Source organism: Microtus pennsylvanicus, chromosome 4 (assembly GCF_037038515.1).
Source record: "Microtus pennsylvanicus isolate mMicPen1 chromosome 4, mMicPen1.hap1, whole genome shotgun sequence".
Taxonomy (NCBI): Eukaryota; Metazoa; Chordata; class Mammalia; order Rodentia; family Cricetidae; genus Microtus; species Microtus pennsylvanicus.
The window spans coordinates 98,368,646-98,389,537 of NC_134582.1; the positions used below are offsets into that span (position 1 = coordinate 98,368,646).

Below are 20,892 nucleotides of genomic sequence, written 5' to 3' on the forward strand. Positions count from 1 at the left end.
CAAGCTACAGTGAGACAACAGATGAGAAACACCCAAGCTAGTCTTGCCTGCAGAGTGGCTTTATCAATCCTTTCTTTCTCAAAAGTCCCCCCGGACCTGGGACCTCCTGGGACAGCACCAGCAATTTTCTTTTCAAACACATTACTTTCCTGCAAGTCAAGTCAAGTGTGCTGAAGAGAGGAGTAGGTATTCTAGAAGCTTCTCTTTATAATTTAAAACACCATGTGAAGGAACTAGAGAGAAGGCAAAGATAACAGGTTCTTCCTGCTCTGTGACACTGAATGGAAAAGCAAACTTAAAGAGTCACCTTTCTGGAAAAGCATTATTTGGACAACTCTGACGTCCTCGCCTGTCTCACGCCAATTAAGCATGAGGAAGTCTTAGCATTACAGGGGGGTAGAGGTCCTTTTGAATGTTTTTGGTCTTGTAGATAAAACAACTTAAGAATGAATCAGAGCGATAATTTTATTGGAGTTTAAGAGGAAAAAAACAAAAAGGGTCTGGAATCTTGGCCATAGTTGGACTTTTTCATCAGACTGTCAGTTTCCCAATAATGACACAGAGACTTATTATTAATTATGAAAGCTTGGCCGTTAACTTAGGCTTGTTTCTAACTAGCTCTTATAACTTAAATTAACCCATTTCTTTAAGTTACTTTCTGACTTGTGACTTTATTACCTCATCTCTGTAACGCCCATCCTGGTTGCTCTGCTTCTCCTGGTGACACTACCTTCTTCTTCCTAGTGTCCTCTCTACCCCTCAAATCCTGCCTAGCTATTGGCCATTCAGCGTTTTATTAAACCAGAGTGACACATCTTTACAGTGTACAAAAAACTTATTCCACATTTCACCTTTTTGTCTAAATAAAAAGGAAAGGTTTGTTAACATAGTAAAACTATTTACAATAAGAACAATTATCAAATAAGAATTATATTTACATTCCATTTGTATTTGGCATATTCAGAGAAAATATTCTATTATCTCTCTTATCTTGATGATTTTAAAGTTTCATACCTAAACCATTTTTATTATAACTTGTATTGTCACCTTAAAACTATCTTTTTAGATCTCAAAACCGCTTTTTTAGATAATTTAAGTTTCTATGCATTTCAACCTTACAAACTTTACATCTCTCATGTAAGTTTCTCTTCTGAATTTGGTGACAAGCAAAACCGAAAAACTATAAAACTATAACTATCTATCTTCATTCTCCATCAAAGACCCAAGAAGGATAAAATATCATTTGAGTAAACAGAAAGTGCAGAAAAGAAACTTCCAAAACTATAGAAATGACTTCCATATCTATCTATCTATCTATCTATCTATCTATCTATCTATCTATCTATCTATCTATCTATCTATCTATCTATTAATGTTTCACATCTATTATGCTTTTGAATTTTTTTAAATTATTTTTATTGAGCTATATATTTTTCTCCACTCCCTTCCTTTTCTCCCCTCCCTTTCTATTCTCTTCCATGATCTCCACAGGCCCAATTTACTCAGGAGATCCTGTCTTTTTCTACTTCCTATGTAGATTATATCCATGTATATCTCTCTTGGTGTCCTCTTTGTTTTCTAGGTTCTCTGGGATTGTGAATTGTAGGCTGATGTTTTTTTTCTTTGCTTTGTGTCTAAAAGTCATTTATGAGTGACTACATATTATATTTATCTTTCTGGGTCTGGGTTACCTCACTTAATATGATGTTTTCTAGATTCATCCATTTTCCTGCAAATTTCAAGATGTCATTTTTTTCCTTGTGTCTTTCAGCCTTTTTAGATTCATTTGTTGAGAGTTCTCTTTTTAGGTTCATACCCCATTATTTTTATTGGATTATTTGTTCTTCTGATGATCAATTTGTTGTGTTCTTCGTATATTTTGGATATCAGCCCTCGGTCCGATGTTGGTGAAGATCTTTTCCCATTCTATAGGCTGCTTCCTGTTTTGTCTTGTTGACCATGTTTTTTTGCTTTAGAGAAGCTTCTCAGTTTCTGGAGATCCCATTTATTAATTGTTTCTCTGAGTGTCTGTGCTGCTGGAGTTATATTTAGGAAGTAGTCTCCTGTGCCAATGCATTCAAGTATACTTTCCACCTTTTCTTCTATGAGGTTCAGTGTGGTTGGCTTTGTGTTGAGGTCTTTGATCCATTTGGACTTGAGTTTTATGCATGGCGATAGATATGGATCTATTTTCATTATTCTACATGTTGATTGTTATGTGTTGTTCTTCCCTATACTGTTGTATTATGGGTAAAAGGAATATCATCCTATGGGCCCTTTCTTATAAAGTGTATGCTGTCTAAAAGGGATAGAATAGTGGAAATAGAGGCTATGAGGCTTGGATAAAGATTTAGACAAAATGTCATAGGTGTGGACATGAAGAATGACTTAGTGAAGGTGACAGTTACTGGGTATCTGGGGAACCATAGCAAACATCAAACATGTTATATAATTCAGTATATAGACAGTTCTTGCAATATGCTACTTTTTTGTGACTTCTTTATAAATGTTCTTGAGACTTTTGCCCGGAATGAATGAAGCATACCACATCTCCCTGTGACTCCATGAATCTTTTTTAATTTCCCAGTACCTCCTGCCCTCCTTGCCTGGCTCCAGAGCCTGAGCCTGTCTTATGGTTACCTGTCAGTAACTCCCTTTTGAAATGATCTGGTCAGTGGTTGATAACACTCTCACCTAGAGAGAGCCGGAGGTTCATTTACTCAAGGAAAATCTAAGGCCTCTTCTGATGAGGAGAAACTTGTGTTTTGCAACCACAGAGAGCATTCTGAATTTAAAAGAAGAGCAACACAGCACACCTAAAGATAATAAACACCTTAGGCCCCTTCCTTCATGCAATTGCTTGCAGTCCTCACTGCTAAGCCCACCCAATATGGGTTTTTTTTCCTCCTTTATCTCTCTTTTTTTTTGGGGGGGGGGTTGCTGGCAAAAATTCTCAACCTGCTTGCCCTGGCACTCAGAGCATCTTCATTTTTTGAAGAAACCTCCCAGTCAGGCCAATGCTCTGACTCTCATTGCTGAGCCATCCTGCTTCCTTAATATCGATCTTAGAAAAACGTGACCTCGTCTCTTTTCTCCACCATCTTCTTCCTGGTAGCTGCTAAAATCTTCAGCTGTCTGCCTTGTGACATTTTTTTCCTCTCAAATTCCAATAATACTGTCCTCAAGTTTCCTTCTGAGTCTGATTTTCTTTTATCCAGAAGACTAAGAACCCACCAAAGGGATCCTGCATTTCCTGGGAATGACACTAAGCTGAGGACATTTGCCTTGAGTAGGTGACAGGGACTTATGAGGCCGAGAAATCCTATCTATTGTGTCTCTGTGGCTAGGGGTGTACCCTTTCTACAGTCCCCTCACTTTTTGACAAGGACGATGGAATTATCCTGCTGACTTAGTCTCATCACTGTTCACATCTTCATTGGTGTTTCCCAGAATCCTTTGCAGTCAAGATGCAGTGATGATCCAGTGATCATTTGTGACCAAGGTCATGTTGTCACGACTGCAATTGACGTTGATTTGGTCAGCACCATCTCTCCTGATGCTGGTGACTGAAGGTTATGATGTGGTCACCACGATCTCCCCTGATGCTGGTGGCTGAAGGCTATGTATGGCCTCACCATCGTTTACTGCTATTTGTTAAAGTTTCCAAAGAACTCTTCCATTTTTCACAGCTCATAATTTCTCTGAGAATCTGAGCTAAGTTACCCCAAAATGTGTCTGAGGATGATGTCATGGTTCTACCCACTGTCATCTCAAAAGAGTCATTTCACTAATGATCAGGGTACAATGAAGGCACAATTTAGCACTTTCTTGTTCTAAGGTGAATTTCCAAAAGCATGAGCCCTCAAGTTAAAAGAAACTCTCCAGGATGGAGGAACAAGTAAAACAATAACAACAAAACCAAAGCAAAACAAAGCTACTCTATAGGTATGGGAGAGGGGTCAGTGGTTACTTCCTGCTCTTGCAGAGGACCCAGGTTCAGTTCTGTCACCCGCATGGTGGCTCACAACTTCCCATGTCTCTAGTTCTAGGGGATCTGGTGTCCTCTTATGACCTCTTAAGCCTTCTGCACACATGCACCCTGCACCCCAGGAAGGCAAGCACAGAAAACAAATAAGTAATTAAATCTTCAAACAAACACATTATATAAAACATTCAAAAATCATTAGGATTGAAGTTCTCTTTACTGATCATCCCAGAATGTCTATCAGATTCTGTAGTGCATAGGATCAAGGGGCTTCCCTTTATAATCCTAGCTGCAGATTAGGACACATTCAATACTGGGCGTCAAATACCAGAAGGAAGAGAAGAAGCCATTCCACAGTGCAGTGGACCACAACTGAAAGAGCCTGAGATTTATGACAGCATCTTTAACATGTTAAACATTTTAGTAGAAAATGGTGAAGTCTCTCTGGCAAGAGGGGCCTCAGAATTTAAAATGAGACCAATATCTTAGCCTTGAGGCAGGTTTGACATATTATAGTGATCAGTCTGGTAGCCAGGTCCTGGCAAGTCTCCACAGGCAGTCTGGGGTGTTTTATTACCTCATCTAATTTAAGGAACAATGTATTACTTCATCTCTGGTGTTTTATGTTATTGGAGATCCACTTTTATTGGGCAGGGCTTTAATTAATGGCACAAAGGGAGGCGTGGACATGTATATATTCTCAAATTCTACAAGGAGAATGTTGAAAATAGGAGCCAAAAAAGACTTAACACATCATACGGTTTTCTCCTCTGGGTTTTCTGCCATGGATGGAAAAATGAGGCTGAGCTTTCCCCGAGCATATTCAAAGTGAGCCATGCAGCAATAATTCTAAGGTGCTACTCACATGCATTGATACACTAAGATTATCAGAATGGAAATCTTTCCTACCTTCTTTTACCTTGAAAATCATTGATCCATTTTTTTTAAAAAATTTCAATTAAATGAAAATGAAGAGGCAGGGGACAAAAGGAGTTTAGGTGTAACACATGTTTGCAGGAGATAGACACACAGGGGTATATGGTCTGGATCTCGTACTTTCAATAGACATTTGCCTGAAGTTAGAGGGCTACCCAATGGAAAGCTGTATGAACAGTCATGTAAGATAAATAAAGGTCTCCTTCCCTTTTATTACCCACACCCAGAGGTGTGGTGGCATGTGTTGAAAGTCCAAGCAGCTCGGGAGGTCAAGACAGGAGGCTCACTTGTGTTCAGGAGTTTAAGACCAGCTTGGACAACAGAAAGAGATCCAAAAAAATAAAATGAAAATTAACTCAAAACTGAGTGCCAAAACAAATACTTACTTGTGTGAGTCCATTAGTAGAAAGGCAGATTATTAAGTCAAGATGATCTTAGGAAGTCTCTAGGAATTACAGGGTGCTTGTAGCCTGCTGCTTCTATTGTGTTCTCTGTGGAAGATGAATGTAATATAATTATATTATTGGAATAGAAGAGCAGGTATTTGCTGTCTCATGCCCGCAGAGACTGATCTTAGATAATTTTTATCCCCAAATCTCGCCCTTACATCTTGTTTCTTGCCGAAACTAGAAAACTGGCATAATCCTGAGGGGGAAGAAAGGAAACTGGAAATGGTATTTGTGTCTTTCCTGCAGGCTTTCACTTGCTCTAATTCTTCCATCTCAATGAAGCTCACATACATTGGGACTGCTTTAGTAATCTTTTAGTCATAGTTCAAACAGTCAAGTCTAGAGTTTAACTCTTTTGTAGCACCATGTCAGTCAGGAGTCAAATCCTGACCCATAAACTGCTATAGATATAAGTATTTCAAGCAGAAAGGGATTATATTAGTAATGGGTTTTCTAACAATTAATTAGAAAGGCTTATAACTGATCAGAGCTACATAGTTTCAACGTCTGTCTGTACAAGGCTGAAAAGCCAGTAGCTGCTCAGTCCAGGAAGCTGAGTGTCTCAGCAGTTCTGTCCATGTTTTCTTGGAAGATTCCTGGAGAGGCTGTATCCTGGCTGCAAGAGCAGAAGACAATAGTAGCAACAACTGCAGCAGTGGGGTAGATACACTCACCAGTAAGAAGCGAAGGCCCGTAAGCAAGCAGCACAGACTTTTCCATAGACTTCTTTATATCTAGGTTGTGCTCGGAAGACATTGCCTACTATGCGGTGTCTTCTCTGTTACTCCTTCTTGGAGACCTCCCAAATCTGGATATCTTGCCTGGGCCCAGGTGAGTGAAAGACTCCCACAGGTCAGCCTGGGTCCTCACAGTCTGGGTAGAGGGGTGGGTGCCATTATGATGGGCAAATATGTGGTGGAGAAGGTAGAGAAAGAGAAGCAGAAAGATTCATGTGTCGTGGAAAGAGGCAGAATGCGAGAAGTGAAGGTGGCCAGGAACAGGCTGATGTGAGAAGCCTGCCTGCCGCCCAGGGCCAGGTGATATCCAGGCCCATGCCACTGCCAAGGGCCATGTCTGAGTCAATGGTCCTACAGTAGCTGGGGTCTTGTGACCATGCTGGTGTCCAAGGACCGTGCTGCCACCCAGGGCATTATACATCTGGGTGGCCTGTTTTGTTACCTGGAGGCTTGGTGACTTCCTGGCCCAAGCTGCTGCCTAGGGCCATGACTAGGTTAGTGGCCCTGCAGCAACCAGAGTCTATGTCAACATCCATGGTCCATGTAACCACAAGGGACCATAGAAATCATTTGTGTTGAAATCTGAAGGCTGGGCTGAGCAGGCTCTGGCCCTGTCTAGACATTGCTACAGGAGAGCAGCTTCCCTCCACTTGGAAGAGATGGCCCCACTCCTCACCAAGGCGTGTGAGAGCTGGCCCCAAAGGCAGGGGAGCTAGCTGCACCCTTCACCCAAGGGAGGTAATCTCAGCAGCCCAGACTGACAAGCTCAGCTACCACCAGACCCACATCCTGGGCCTTGAGTTGGGCCACCCTAACATCTGTACCATCTATGACCTGCAGGAGCACATGCGTGAAGGGACTGGTCCTGCAGAATGATAGCTGATAGCTGCAGGATCTCCATAACTCGGGGCAAAAACGGGCTATCCAAGAGGAGTTTTAAAGGTGAGGGGCCAGTGATGATGGTGCCCCAGAGGCCTTGAACCAGACTAATGACTCACTGCAATGGGCGAAAGGGTATACTACCCGACACATCCTAACTCCTAATGCCACTATGCTGCAAAATATTTATCTATACTGTGTGAAGATGTGTCACTGTGATTCGTTTTATAAAGAGCTGAATGGCCAATAGCTAGGCAGGCAGACGTTAGGTGGGATTTCCAGGGGCACAGAGGACTCTGAGAAGATTCAGAGCAGGTTGGATATGTCATACGGAGGAGAGGTAACTGAGCCATGTTGCAGAACATAGATGAAAATCATGGGTTAATTAGGTTATGAGAACTATAAGGTGGTTCTCTGTAAGTTCAAAGCCAGCCTGTTCTATGGCGTGAGTTCCAGGATGGTGTTGCCAAGGCTGTTACATACAGAAACCCTGTCTCAAACCCCTCCCCCGAAAAAAAGTAAAGAAAGAAATGTAATTATTGTAATATCTAATAATTGTACCTTGGGTGAACTATAATATCTAGTCATTGTACCTTGTGTGAAATGAACTTTCTTTCACACAAAAACCAATACATGAATGGAGGTAGCTGCTGAGCCTCAGTGTGGACACAGTCCCAGAGATAGATGAGTTATTAAGCTATGGTGTATCCACATGATAGGATATTATATGACAATGAAACAAATGAACTATTGCTGCATTAACTTTGCTTGAGAAGATACGAATAAACATCTGTTTATATCAGACAAGGATGAACAACAGACCAAATCTATTCTATCGAAGCCTAGTTTGGTAAACTAAAGAGTTTATTTACGCTTACTCATGGGAGCATAGGTAAAGGATTTCCTAGAGGAACACTGACAACTTACAGGTCTCACATTACTGAAAAAAGCCACCATCCCACTCCCATAATCATTATTGGCTTACGCATTTTGAGGAGGCTCAGAGACTAGCCTCAGTGTCTGGTGTGCTACCTTATTAGCCCTTTGTGCTAAACACATGAGTTTTTTCTCCTCTTCACAAGGGAATATTAATGGACAATCTCATGAGGATCTCTTGCTAACGAAGAGGGGACAGAGTTCCACAGCAACTATTAAGAAACATGACAATAGGGAACTCTGAGTGAAAAAGCTAATCCCCAAAGACTTTAAGATCAATTTATAATTAATACTCTCCTAATAGTAAAATTTTAGAAATGGAGACCAGATGGGTAGTTTAGGAGTTAGAGAGAGGGGTGGGAGGTAAGTGGTGTGGCCATGAAAATTCAGCAGGAGGCATTGATTGGGACGGTGGAATTGTTTAGTGTCTTACTGTAGTAGTGGCCACTGTACACAGGCAAAACGGTGTTGTTTTTTATTATCTAAGGGAGGCTGGTTCCTTACATGCCAGCTAGTTTCCTCCAAATATCAAAATCCACAGATGATCAAGTCTTTTGTAGGAAGTAGTGTAGTGTTTGTGTATAAACTATGCATATCATCTTTTACATCATCTTTAATACCTAATACATCACAAATGTTGTGTAGGTGGTTCTTACACTGTATTACTCAAAGAATAACAAAGGGAGACTTGTCTATATATGTTCTTTAAAATACAAGCATTGCATTAGTCAGGGATTTCTAAAGGAACAGAACCAATAGAACAGATGTATATGATAGAAAGAGATTTATTAGATTGGTTTACATGGTAAAGACTAGGTAGCCTAAGAATGGCTATCTGCATGCTGGATAGGATGAGAACCTGATAGCCCTTCAGTCCATGAAGGTGTATGCCTCAGAAATCTCAGTTGAAGGCTTTGAGGATTCCTGGAGAACTTCTGGTCTTGCAACCACACTGGAGGACTGGACCTGGGTTCTGATATCTGCAAAAGAAGGCAGCAGCAGTGGCAGCAAAAACAAGATAGATGCACTCATCAGCAAGAACAGAAGGAGGCCAGGCAAAGTAGCACCGCTTTTTCCTTGGAGTTCTTTAAATCTGGATGGCTGCTGGAAGATGCCACATACTGTGGAGGAGGGTCTTCTCTCTTCATCTAACCCTTCCAGGAAATACCCCCATAGACCAGCCTAGAAGAAAGTCTTTTAGATGGATTCCAGATCTAATCACAGTGACAATTAAGATTACTGACCACAGGATTGGCCAGTTGGCTCAAAAGATAAAGACATTTGCTGCCAAGCCTGATAACTTGAGTTCAGTCCCTGGGATTCACATGGTAGAGCAAAAGAATTGACTCCTATAGAATGTCCTCTGACCTCCACAAGAGCTCCACACATTCATAGCACTTCCACTTCTCACAAAAATAAAAATATGTAACCAGATGCAGAGATTCACAGCGAAGCACTGGGCAGAGCTCTCAAAGTCCGTCGAATAGAGGGAGGACGGATTATACGAGCAAAGGGGTCAAGATCTTGATGGAGAGACCCCACAGAGACAGCTGACCTGAGCTACGGGAGCTCACGGATTCTGGACTGATAGCTGGGGAACCTGCATAAGACCAGACTAGGCCCTCTGAATGTGAGTGACAGTTCTGTGGCTTGGGCAATCTGTGGGGCCACTGGCAGTGGGACCAGGATTTATCCCTAGTGCATGAACTGGCTTTTTGGAGCTCATTCCCTATGGAGGGATATCTTGCTCAGCCTTGATGCAGGGGGGAGTGGTTTGTTTGGTCCTGCCTCAATTTGATATACCAGACTCTGTAGACTCTCTGTAGAAAGCCTTACCCTTTCTGAGGAGTGGTGGGGGTTGGGCAAGGGGGAAGATAGGGGGAGGAGTAAGAGGAGGGGATAAAGGGGGAACTGGGATAAATAAAAAAAATGAAAATAAGATTGACCATCACACCCACTGTAGTCTTAACTTCTTGGAACATAATACAAATTTGGTTGAGTAGATGGGTGCAGAATAAATGGATAGATACCAGGGATGAGCTGTGTTGATACTTTGGGTCAGCTGGGCTGTACTTTGTAGGATGTTCAGCGACAGAGTTATTCTTTAATTACCAAATACCAATAGTGCAGTTCCGGTTGTTACAGTAAAAAAGGTCTTCAGGCACTGTCAAATGTCCTCTGGCTTACAAAATCTCCCATGGTTGAGAATTACTGTGCTAGACTAACACACTCCCTCTCTGGCTAATGCAATCTCATGCTGTCCAGACCCTGTGCTGACTGCACATTCCCCTAAGGCCACTGGGAAAATTACAACAATGACCCTCACTGTGAGCAGTCTTCCATACTTCCAAACCAACAAGAAAAATCTCCTTTTTCCCCTCTGTCTGTTATGAGATGTATCGTGTCCCTCTATTGAAGTGTTAGACTTCATTGCCTCAAAATTGAGTCTTTACAAAAGAGAGTTGACGGCTAGTTCAGCTGGTAGAGTATTTGCCTTGTATACAAAATATTCTGGGTTTGATCCTCAGGACCACATAAACAGGCCGTAGTAGTCCTAACCTGAGTACTCCGGAGGTAGAGGAAGGAGCATAGAAACTCAAAGTAATTCTCAGCTATGTAATGACTTGTAGGCCAGCCCTGGGCTACATGAGACCCTGTCTCAAAACAAAAACAAAACCAAGGAATAAGCCCAAAGCCACAAAACAAATTAAAAACTTTAAAAAATACATAAAATGAAAAAGTAATTGTAAAGAGGATACTTTTTATTTTTAATCATTTCACTTATTAATATTTTTTAAATGTGTGAGCATGTATACCATGTTGGGGTCAGAGGTCAACTTGCAGGACTTGGCTCTTTTCTCCCACAGTGTGCACCTGGATGATTGATTCAGGAAGACAGACTTGGGGGCAAGTACATTTACCTACCAAGCCAGGTTGCTGGCTGTGAAACAGGGTCTTTAGTAAGATAATTATGGTAAAATGAGGTCATTAAGGTAGTCCCTAATCAAATATAACCAATGTCCTTACAACAGGAATTTGAAACACAAGCACACATAGAGGAAGAATATCATGAGAAGATACAAGGTAACATTTACAAGCAAAGGAGACAGGCTTCAGAAGAAATCAACCCTTGATCTGGAGTTTCCAGATTCTAGAATAGTAATAAAGTTTGTTTATGTAAGCGACACAGTTTGTTTTTCATCTCAGGTATTTTGCAAATATTTTCTTTACTATTTTCTGCATTTTCAGGCCCTAAACATACTGGTTTTATTTATTTACTTCGTAGAGTTGGGGATCAGACCCAGAGCCTCACCCATTAGACAAGTGATCTACCACTAAGCCACATCCCAACACATCCAATACATATTTGATGTCTATGATTTTTTTTCTATTGTTACATTCCTTACTGGACAGTGATCATTGGTATGACATGAGGTGTCAGAGCTACAGGACAAATCAGACAGATTTCCCCTAAGTATCAGTTTTTGCCTGCAAGCTTTAAAGTGCTCAATTATTTATCCTTACATTACAACATATTTTCATAAAAATTCAATCTTTAAAGACCATCTAGACTTCAAACAATTTTTGCTTCAATGAATATGTTTCTCCAACTTCTGGGTCTTCGTTTTCCATAGAGAATGCACCAGAGAAAAGGCAAAAAACATTAAACCAGACAAGCCTATGTATAAAGTGTGGAAAGTTTCTGAGGAGTCTGGGCACCTGGTCTTGGGACTCCAGATTTGCACCATATTCTTCACACCTTGCATGTTCTATTGGGCACTGTCTTGGTAGCTCAGTTTGAACCTGGAAAGACGATTTGAGGCTATTTATCGGAGAAACAAACAGGGCAGTGGGGGCCAGTGTGTTTTTCCCTTACTCTTCCATATCTGAGTCCTTTGCCAGACCCCCTTTCTCAGTCAATGTGACACAAATCTATCAAATGGAAGCAAATTCAGCAGACACAGCCGTCACCCCACCTCTTGACATTGGTCACGTACAGGTTTACTGACCTGTGCATTTTTGTCAATTGTTTCCTTTTGCAGGAAGTCGGGTGGGGCCAGAAACTTGACTGCTGAGAACTGCCAGCCCTCAAAGTAAATACTGTTTTGAATGGAGTTACTGGGAACCTCCAAACTGGTTCTAAACTTTAGGAAAGTACCAGAAGACTCAGATAGCCAGGTTGTGGTTAAGGTTGGTCATCCCCCGCATCTGTAACCCCACTTAGGAGCCTTGAAACGCTAGTCAAGTAATGTAAAGCTGACTTCTCACAATGACACAGCAGCAGGGTTTCAGAAATTATTTAATAAAGTCGGTGACCCCAGGCTTGTGATGCCTGGATTTGGAATTCAGAGTTTTTTTCCTACCGAAAAGGTCAGCTCGTCATTCCTCCCGGAATCATCGGGCGATATCGGGATTCCTGGAGACTAAGGCCCAGGCAGACAGCACCCTCTACCCGGTCGCAGTCCGGCATCCTTCCTCTTTCTGGAGCCCGGCGCCCTCAGGCCCCGCCTCCCAGGGAGGCGTGGCTCAGCTTGGAGACCCCGGTGGGGGCGGGGCCGCAGGGGGCGCCGCTGACGCGTCGCTGCTAGGACGAGTGACGCGGCGCCAGCCAGGCCTCAGCCCGGCTCCCGCCGCCCGCCCCGGCTGGGCCGGCCCGCCCCTCGCTCCACGCCCGGCCTCCCGCGCGCCCTGTCAGACTGTGGCGGCCGCTGCAGCTCCGTGAGGCGACTGGCGCGCTCACCCACGTCTCTGCCGGCCCGCCGCCCGTCCCACTCCGCCTTCCTCTCCGCTGCCCGCTCACCCGCCCGCGGCGACATGGCTCACGCGCCCGCTAGCTGCCCGATCTCCCGGGTCTCCGGGGACAGCGAGATGGGCAAGCCCAGGAAGGTGGCGCTCATCACGGGCATCACTGGCCAGGTGAGTGCGGGGAGGGGACGAGCGGCCTGTGGCCTCGGGGCACGTGGGCCGCGTCCCCGCGAAGGGCGGCCGAGGCACGGAGAACTGCGCTCGGCGCGTCCCGGAAGGTGTGTGCGGCCGCGGGGGTGAGCCGGCTTCAGCCCGGGCAGCGTGGTTGTGAGCTCTTGTTGCGCACAGGACCGCTCTGTCTCACCTGTCCTCTGGGTGACTGTGGCGTTTCTTCCACGGAGCCCAAGAGAGGGCTTGGAAGGAATATCGTACTTTGCAGAGCCTGGTGCCAGGAAAGAAAAGAGCCAGTGTGATCTGTCAGTGTGCGTGGAGTCACTTCGCTCACCCTCCCTCATCTGCTCATCTGCCCTGTTTGGGACACCAGCGGCTGCGGCTGCTGTGGTTTGGTTACCCCTTACCAGCAGAGTTCCGGGTGGAGAAGAGATAATAGGAGTTACAGATCATTTTTATTCGTCATGTTTACACCCTTTGCCCTCCTCCATACAAACTTGTGAGAGTCATGTTTTCACACATTTTGGGGGCGTATCTTGACAGACTGGTACCAAAGTTTCTAATCCTAGAGACTAGCGTTTCTAATTCCAAAGACATGAACTCCTTGGGCGAGGTAATTAGGTTGTGCTGCCTTGAATGTTGGGAGACATGTGGAATGCTGAACATGGCTAATTTATGGTAGTTATCTCCTAGAGGTGTTGCAACAGGTAGAGCCAACCACTGCCTTATCAATCGGCGCAGTGTGAGATTCAACGGTGTGGAAGTAATGTCTTCCGATGGCGGTCGAAGTAATACTAAAACAAAGATGATAATAACAGCTAATAGGCTACATACATATTACATATATACACATACACACATACATACAAAGATGATAATAACAGCTAATAGGCTACATACATATTACATATACATACATACATCTACATACTTGTTATATCGTCCTCACTTGGTTAACACTCAGTATTAGTTTCCACAACAAAGTCCTTATTTCCATTTTTAGATGTACAATTTGAGGCCTAGGAGTTGGAATTTTCTGAGGCCCAACAGGTAAGAAGTGTCTTGTTGGGACTGCACCTGGTCTCAAAGGTCTCTAGTATTTCAAGGGAGCAGATACACAGTCCCCTAACATTAGACTGTTTCAATACTGGATACTCATCATTTTTTCAGTTCTTATTTCGTCCCATTTATGGGACGAACATGAATAAATGTTTAGTAAGATAGAAGGGTGGGAAAGGATCAAAGGTTGAGGAAGAAAACCAAGTCTGGGGACACCCCCCCAAGAGATACTCTGCTCTTGAACTGTCCCCGGAGATGCCCTCTCTCTTTTTTAATGCTAGAGATCTCTTGCAGATGGTCCTCTTTCCTCAAGTTCTCAGACTGATGCTTAAGTATGGATATTGAAGCTCAGTTGCTTATTCCATTCAGTAGACTGTTTTAGCATTGTTAATATGCTGTGTGCCATATTAGTATAGCTTATATCAGTTTAAGTGGCCAGCATTTTGAATCAGTGCAGCATAGAAGTGGAATCCTATTAATAGTTGAAAACTGTTGTTTGGTAGATTCTTCATGGAGAGGAAGGCTTGGCAGTCGTGTCCTGTGGTCCCATCCCCACCCCCCACCCCCAAGCAAGCGTTGTCCCAAAGCGCTATGTTCAATATATCACTTCCTGACCAGAAGTTTTTGGTTTCTCACTTCATTTCAAACTCCAAACACCTGCTTTGCTCTCAGTTTCGAAAATCAGATCCTTCTGAGTTCTGTTCTACTGCCCATCACTCCCTGCCACATATCTCTGCATTTTATTTTTCTTGCTTGCTTGCTGGTATTGCCTAGGCGTCCTGGCGTACCTGCAGCACTATACTAAATTCCGTAGCTGCCGCTTTTTGCTGATGAACTGAATTGCTCTTCTGTTCCTTTGGCATATTTTCTAGGAGAGTAACTCTCACCTTGGGGTTCCAAGGAGTCTTGAAGGACTGTGACATTATTCCAAGGATCCATACCTTATTGTACATCTTCTTAATAATATTGGCTGGGAACTTATTGAGCTACCCCACTCTTGTAGGCATTCTATATATCCTCATCCAAGAGACAGGAGTGCTTGTATTTGACTGGCTTGCTGGTACTGAGTCCAGGAAGACTTGGAAGTAGTGTTTCTATGCTCCCTCCTCAGTAGTTTCTCCTGGGGTTTTATACCTAATCAAGTGAGATTCTGTCCTTTTGGTCATATACCCAATGAACATGAGAGCTGAACTCTTCCAGAGACACTCCATTGCTCTAAGCTACCTTGTTATATTATCTTTAGTAGGCCACATACATTTGCATTTTGTGGGGTTGTGTGTGGTAGTTAAGTCAAATGGCCCTGCCCTGGCACTTAGGGTTTCATGTGAAGGTCTTGAATGGGTCCCAGATTCCTACTTGAGAGTAATGCGGACAGGCAAGGTGTCTTGTTGGCTCTCTACTTGGAGTCTTACTCTCCAGCTTCTTACACTAGCTCTCCCCTACTGTCTATTCATGACTCAGTTATAGCTTTGTCTCCTTTTCCAATGTATGTACCTTATTGTATCACCTTCCGAGAAAGCCACTCTCTGGGTTTTGCATTGCTGTTCAGGCTCCCTGCCAGCCATTTCCAAAGCTTGCCACCATTGTCTAGCAATGTTTTCTGTCCTCGATTGTGCTCAAGGAAATGATCTTGCTGTCCTTTGAGTATCATTGCCTTCTACCTCATTGGAGCCATTATTTGAAGGTGAATGAGTAAGTTCTACTCTTTTTTTTTTAAATCTTAACTCGATGCTTCAATGTTCTCACATTAATCCTGCAAACTAGAGCCACATAAGGAACTTTCTTACTACATACTTATTCCTGTTGGTTCTGTAGATAATTTACATATTTCTGCCTGTAAACAGCTTTATGGCAGAAATCTCATTTCCACACTATTACTGCCCACGTGGCTTTTAGTGCGCCCTGAAAAATTGTTGACTTACTTTCCCTATTAACAGAACACATCTTCACTGTGTGTCTGCACTATGCAGGTTTGTTTTGAGGCCACTGGTGGTACAAAGGTCTGTAAGTTATATTCTGTACCTACAAAGGTTTTTGAGGGGTAGAATACAATGCACATGAGAAGACAGCACCCATAAAACCCAAGATTGTAAGGGAATTTGCAATATGAGTGAGTACTCCCTTGTGATGCAAGCTAGAGTTGTCTGGGAAGAGGAACCTCAGCTGAGAAAATGCCTCCATCAGATTGCTTACAGTAAGTCTATAAGGGGTTTTCTTGACTGATGATTGGTGTGGGCAGGCCGTAGGCACAGTGCGAGTGGTGCTCCCCGTGGGTCAGGAGGTCCTGAGTTGTATAAGAAGGCAGGCTAAGCAAGAAAGAAGATTAAGTATTCCCCCATGGCTTCTGCTTCAGTTTCTGCCACTAGGTTCTTGCCCTGACTCCCCTCAGTGATGGGGTATGACCTGAATATTGTAAGATGAAATAAATCCTCTCCTCCCCAAGTTGCTTTTGGTCATGGTGTTAATGACAGCAATATAATCCCTAACTAAGACATCCCTCCAGCCATTCAGGAGAAGGCCTTGAATACTAGAGGTAGAGGACACTAGGTAAGCAGTAGATGCAGATGTGTAGAAAGGGGAGTTGGGGACAGTTGGTATGTTTCCAAAAAAATTTCACCACTTATAAAATTACACAATTTCTAAAAAAGATTTATTTATTTTTCTTTTCTCTTTTAATTTTTGGTATAGTGGGTAGAACCCAAGGCCTTATGCAGTAGCACAGACTTTATTACTAAACTGCTCTGCCCTGTCACTTTCAAAAATATTTTGAGGTGATTTCAATAAAATCTACAACATTGGCTCCATCAGGCAAAAGGATGAACTGAGGCTGCAGGTTGGTTCTAATGGTACGTGGTTAGTAGGCATGAAGCCCTGGCTTTAATCTTGTGCATTGAAAATAAACAAATAAGCACCTTTAGAATCAAATAAAAAGACTAGGAACCTTCAGGAGGATGACGCAAATAATATGCCTAATCCAGGCTTGAGGACAGTTGCAAAATTTATCTTTGAGCTTTTTGAAAGTCACTTCAGAACTGATAGGCAAGTGATCTGATGATATCATATTCTTAGTTTGTTTCCTCTTCAAAGTCTGTTGCTTCCAGGCTGATCCCAAACTCTTATGTTGTCCTGCTGCAGCCCCACTGGCAGTGTTGTGACTACAGGCATGTGCTACTATGTCTGGCGTAGTAGACAATCTTTTATTTATTTAATTAAGATTATTTATTATTATTTTATGTTCTTGTATGATTTTCATGTACACTACATATGTTCAGGAGCTACAGAGGCCAGAGAAGGCATTAGATGCCCTGGAACCTAGAGTTATAAGTGATTGCAAGACTCCATGTGGGTGTTAGAACTGCAGGAGCAGTAACACTGAGTCACCTTTTCTTAACTCGTAGTAGCTTTTAGAAGAAGATAGAAATGCCTTCTGACAAGACTCTTTATAACTCTTGAAGGGACAGTAAAAGCACTTTTTGCTTGAGACTTAGAGGAATGAGTGGCTCAGATATATGTAGATTATCCCCTTTCAAATGTCTGTTGTCTTAGGCAGTTCCCTGCCAGAGAGCAGCAAGTAGAGCATTACTATGTTGTTCTTGGGGAGAGAGAGCCTTATCCTATGAATAGCAGCCTGATTAATAGTAATTCTATCATTGGTGTTTAAATATAAAAGCATTGACATGCTGAGGTTCCTTATGCGTAGTAGCAAGCCTCTGAGAGTTTAAGGAGGTGATTGAAGTCTGGCTAAGCCTTGAGAGGAATACTAATTCAAGGTTCCAGAAATCCATATTGTGAAGCACTGAAGACAGAACATGTGTCTCAGCTACTTTTCTATTGTGATAAAACACTATGACCAAAGCATCATAAGAAAGCATTTAATCTGGGTCTTATAGCTTCAGAGGGTCAGAGTCCATGGTGGCAGAGTAAAGACATGGTGGCAGGAACACTTAGGAGCTCACATTTGATCAGTTAAGTTGGAAGTTGGGAGGGACGGGTTGGGAGGAGGGAGGAAGAAAGAGAGAGAAAAGCAGAGAATTTTGAAGCCTCAAAACCTGTCCCCAGAGATACATCTCCTCCGCCAGTGAGGTCACACCTTCTAATCCTAACTAGTTGTGCCAGTTGTGGACCAAGGATTAAAACAAATATGCCTATGTGGGCCATTCTTATTCATTGTTTTTAAACAGTAGACTGCCTAGTCAAGGTCAAGAGCTGGAAACCTGTCTGTACAATGATGGCAGGAAATATAGGTGAGTGTTGCATTGATAGAGTAGGCTGCTTGACATAAAATTAGGTTATTCAGGCCAAAATGTATTGGATGGCCTTGATTTCTATTTTCAGAAATTTCCTGTGGGCAGTTGGTTGAGTATAGGCAAGAAATTGTTAGGGTACAGAGGAGAATTGGATAGCACAAAACTAATGAACAAGTTCTCATTTAGGGAAAAATGACATAACTTAGTGGACTTACACACATTTAAGGGTAAAATAACATGTCTGGTTTTATATGTATGTTAACTTCAGAATTACTCCCCGCTTCCCCAGGGCTGAGGATGTAACTCATTTGGAAGAGTATTTGCTTAGCATGCAAGGAACCCTGGGTTTAATTTCTAGATGGCTCATGTCTATAATCCTTTCACTTGAGAGATGGAGGCAGGAGGACCATAAGATCAAGGTCATCCTTGCCTACATAGTGAGTTCAAGGCTGGTCTGAGTCACACGAGATCCTGTCTACACATAATACAAAATTCCCTTGGTTTACATACTGGGACTGTAGATCTAAAGTTAAATTATTACAGTCACAGTATAGGGAAGGAGACAGAGATGTGACTTTCATAGGCTGCCTACAAGTTGTGGTAGCACTGGGGTTTGAATCTCAGACTCCTGCATGCTAGGTTGTTGGTTTTTGCTCTCTTAAGCCTCTAACAAACATTGTTCCCCATTAATACCAAGAAAGAGATACTGTTATGAGCTACAGAAATCAGAGTGAAGAGTTGTATTACTAAAATGTATATTACAACATTTTACAAATTTGTATAATCAATAAAGATTTGAATAAGTAGTGGAGTCTATTCCCATTATCAAGGAAAAAACTACATAGCATTTAAAATTTTTTTTAGCAAAATATTTGTAGTTTTAAAAGATTGAAGAATGTAGAGTATTTAGAAATCTTTAGGATTTGAACTATATAAATTCTAAATTAAGATATGGGGACCAAAGTAAGGGTCTAACTGAAGCTACACTTGTGAGAGAGCCCGCTTGTTTGTTCCCGGCTGCTCAACCTCAAAGTAATCACACAGAAACCATATTATTTGTCATACTGTTTGGCCAATAGCTTAAGCGTATTTCTGACTAACTCATATCTTAAATTAGTCTCCATTAGTCTGTGTTTTGCCACAAGACTTAGGCTTACTAGGTAAAGTTCCGGTGTCTGTCTCCAGTGGGGCTACATGGCTTCTCCTTGATGCTGCTTTCTTTTTTCTAGCATTCAGTAATGTACTTCTTTCCTTATCCTTCTCAAATGCCACTCCCTGGTAACTAAGCATTCAAATATATTCAGACCACGACAGTCACATCTTACCTGTCCTTATTATCCTGGTCACTTCCTTTCTGTTATAAAGTCTACAATACACCTATGCAGTGTGGTCCTATATTTGTGTGTACTGGGGAAGGTGTTCTGGGAATAGAGCATTCTCATTAAGCTATGGTTCTGGCTCTTGCCTATCCTTTGAAACAGGTTCTAAATCTTTTTATTAGACAAAAACCATCAGTAGGTGTGTAGGAAAACCAGAATTATTTGGCTATGATTCCTTGGCAGAAATCTTATATGAGAAGTGAGGCATGCAGTTTACCTGTCAGTATTATGGATTTGGTAGGTAATTATTTAGACAAGGGTTCAGGAGAATAGTCATGAACATTAGTAGAGTGATTATTGAGGACTAACACTTTGTATAGATTGTTTTACATGACCACAGATGGTACATAGTTTTAGAAACTAGGTTTGCTGGTCTAATGAAATTTCTTTAAAAGACAGGGTTCTGCTCTGTAGTACAGGCAATCCTGTAATTTACTGTGTAGCCTAGACTGGCTTTAAGTTCATAGTAATCTTCCTGTTTCAGCTTCCTGAGTGTTGTGATTACATGTGTTTGCCTAGTACTTTGGCTTTTAAAATGTCTGTAAATGTGGAAGTGCTTTTTATGCTCATGGGGTGATGGATCAGCTAGTATAGAAAACTGCAGTAAAGGTAGACCAGGGAAGTGGAATGCTGTGACCTCTGAAAGGCATGCTGAAGCTCTGCCATTTTTCTTGGTTTCCATTTTAGGGCTCTAAAGATAAAGAGACAAAAATGGTATCTTAGTTAGGGTTTCTGTTGCTGTGAAGAGAGACCATGACTATGGCAACTTTTATAAAGGAAAACATTTAATTGGGGTGTTTTATATTTTCAGAGATTTAGTCTATTATCACCATGGTGTGACGTGGTATGCAGGCAAACTTGGTACTGGAGAAGGAGCTGAAAATCCTTGACTTTCAGGCAGCAGGATGTGATCTGAGACACTGGACATATCTTGAGCATAAGAGACCTCAAAGCCCACCCCCACAGTGGCACACTTCCTCCAACAAGGCTACACCTACTCCAACATAGCCTCAGCTCCTAATGAGCTTATGGGGGCCAATTACATGCAAACTACCATAAATGGTACTAGTGAGGAGCCTTTTCTCACCTATAAACTTCTCATTGCCAAAGTTCAAGAATATTAGACAATAATGAAATCCCTTATTTTTTTGGGGGGGGGGGTTGGGAGATTTATAACCAGAAGTGGGGTTGGCATTAGGCAATTCATGTGATTCTCAAAGGCAGTTATTACTTGAACGGCCCCTCAGAAGTACATTGTTGGAGGGACTTTACACCTGGAGAATGCTGTCAGTTCTGAGATCATGTGTTCATGCCAGCATCCAGTCTGGTGAGGGAAGCAGATACTTGATTGTGTGGTCATTACAAGTT

The 20,892-nt window shown here is 42.4% G+C and overlaps 1 protein-coding gene across 1 annotated transcript in view; it reads left to right on the forward strand.

The window, feature by feature from the left end:
* The first annotated feature begins 12,548 nt into the window (after positions 1 to 12,548).
* The window catches only part of Gmds (GDP-mannose 4,6-dehydratase), a 511,111-nt gene continuing 502,767 nt past the window's right edge, over positions 12,549 to 20,892 (forward strand). The window contains exon 1 of the mRNA XM_075969961.1: positions 12,549 to 12,839. Coding sequence (XP_075826076.1) covers positions 12,738 to 12,839 — 102 coding nt within the window. The 5' untranslated portion in view covers positions 12,549 to 12,737. The remainder of the gene's footprint in view (positions 12,840 to 20,892) is intronic.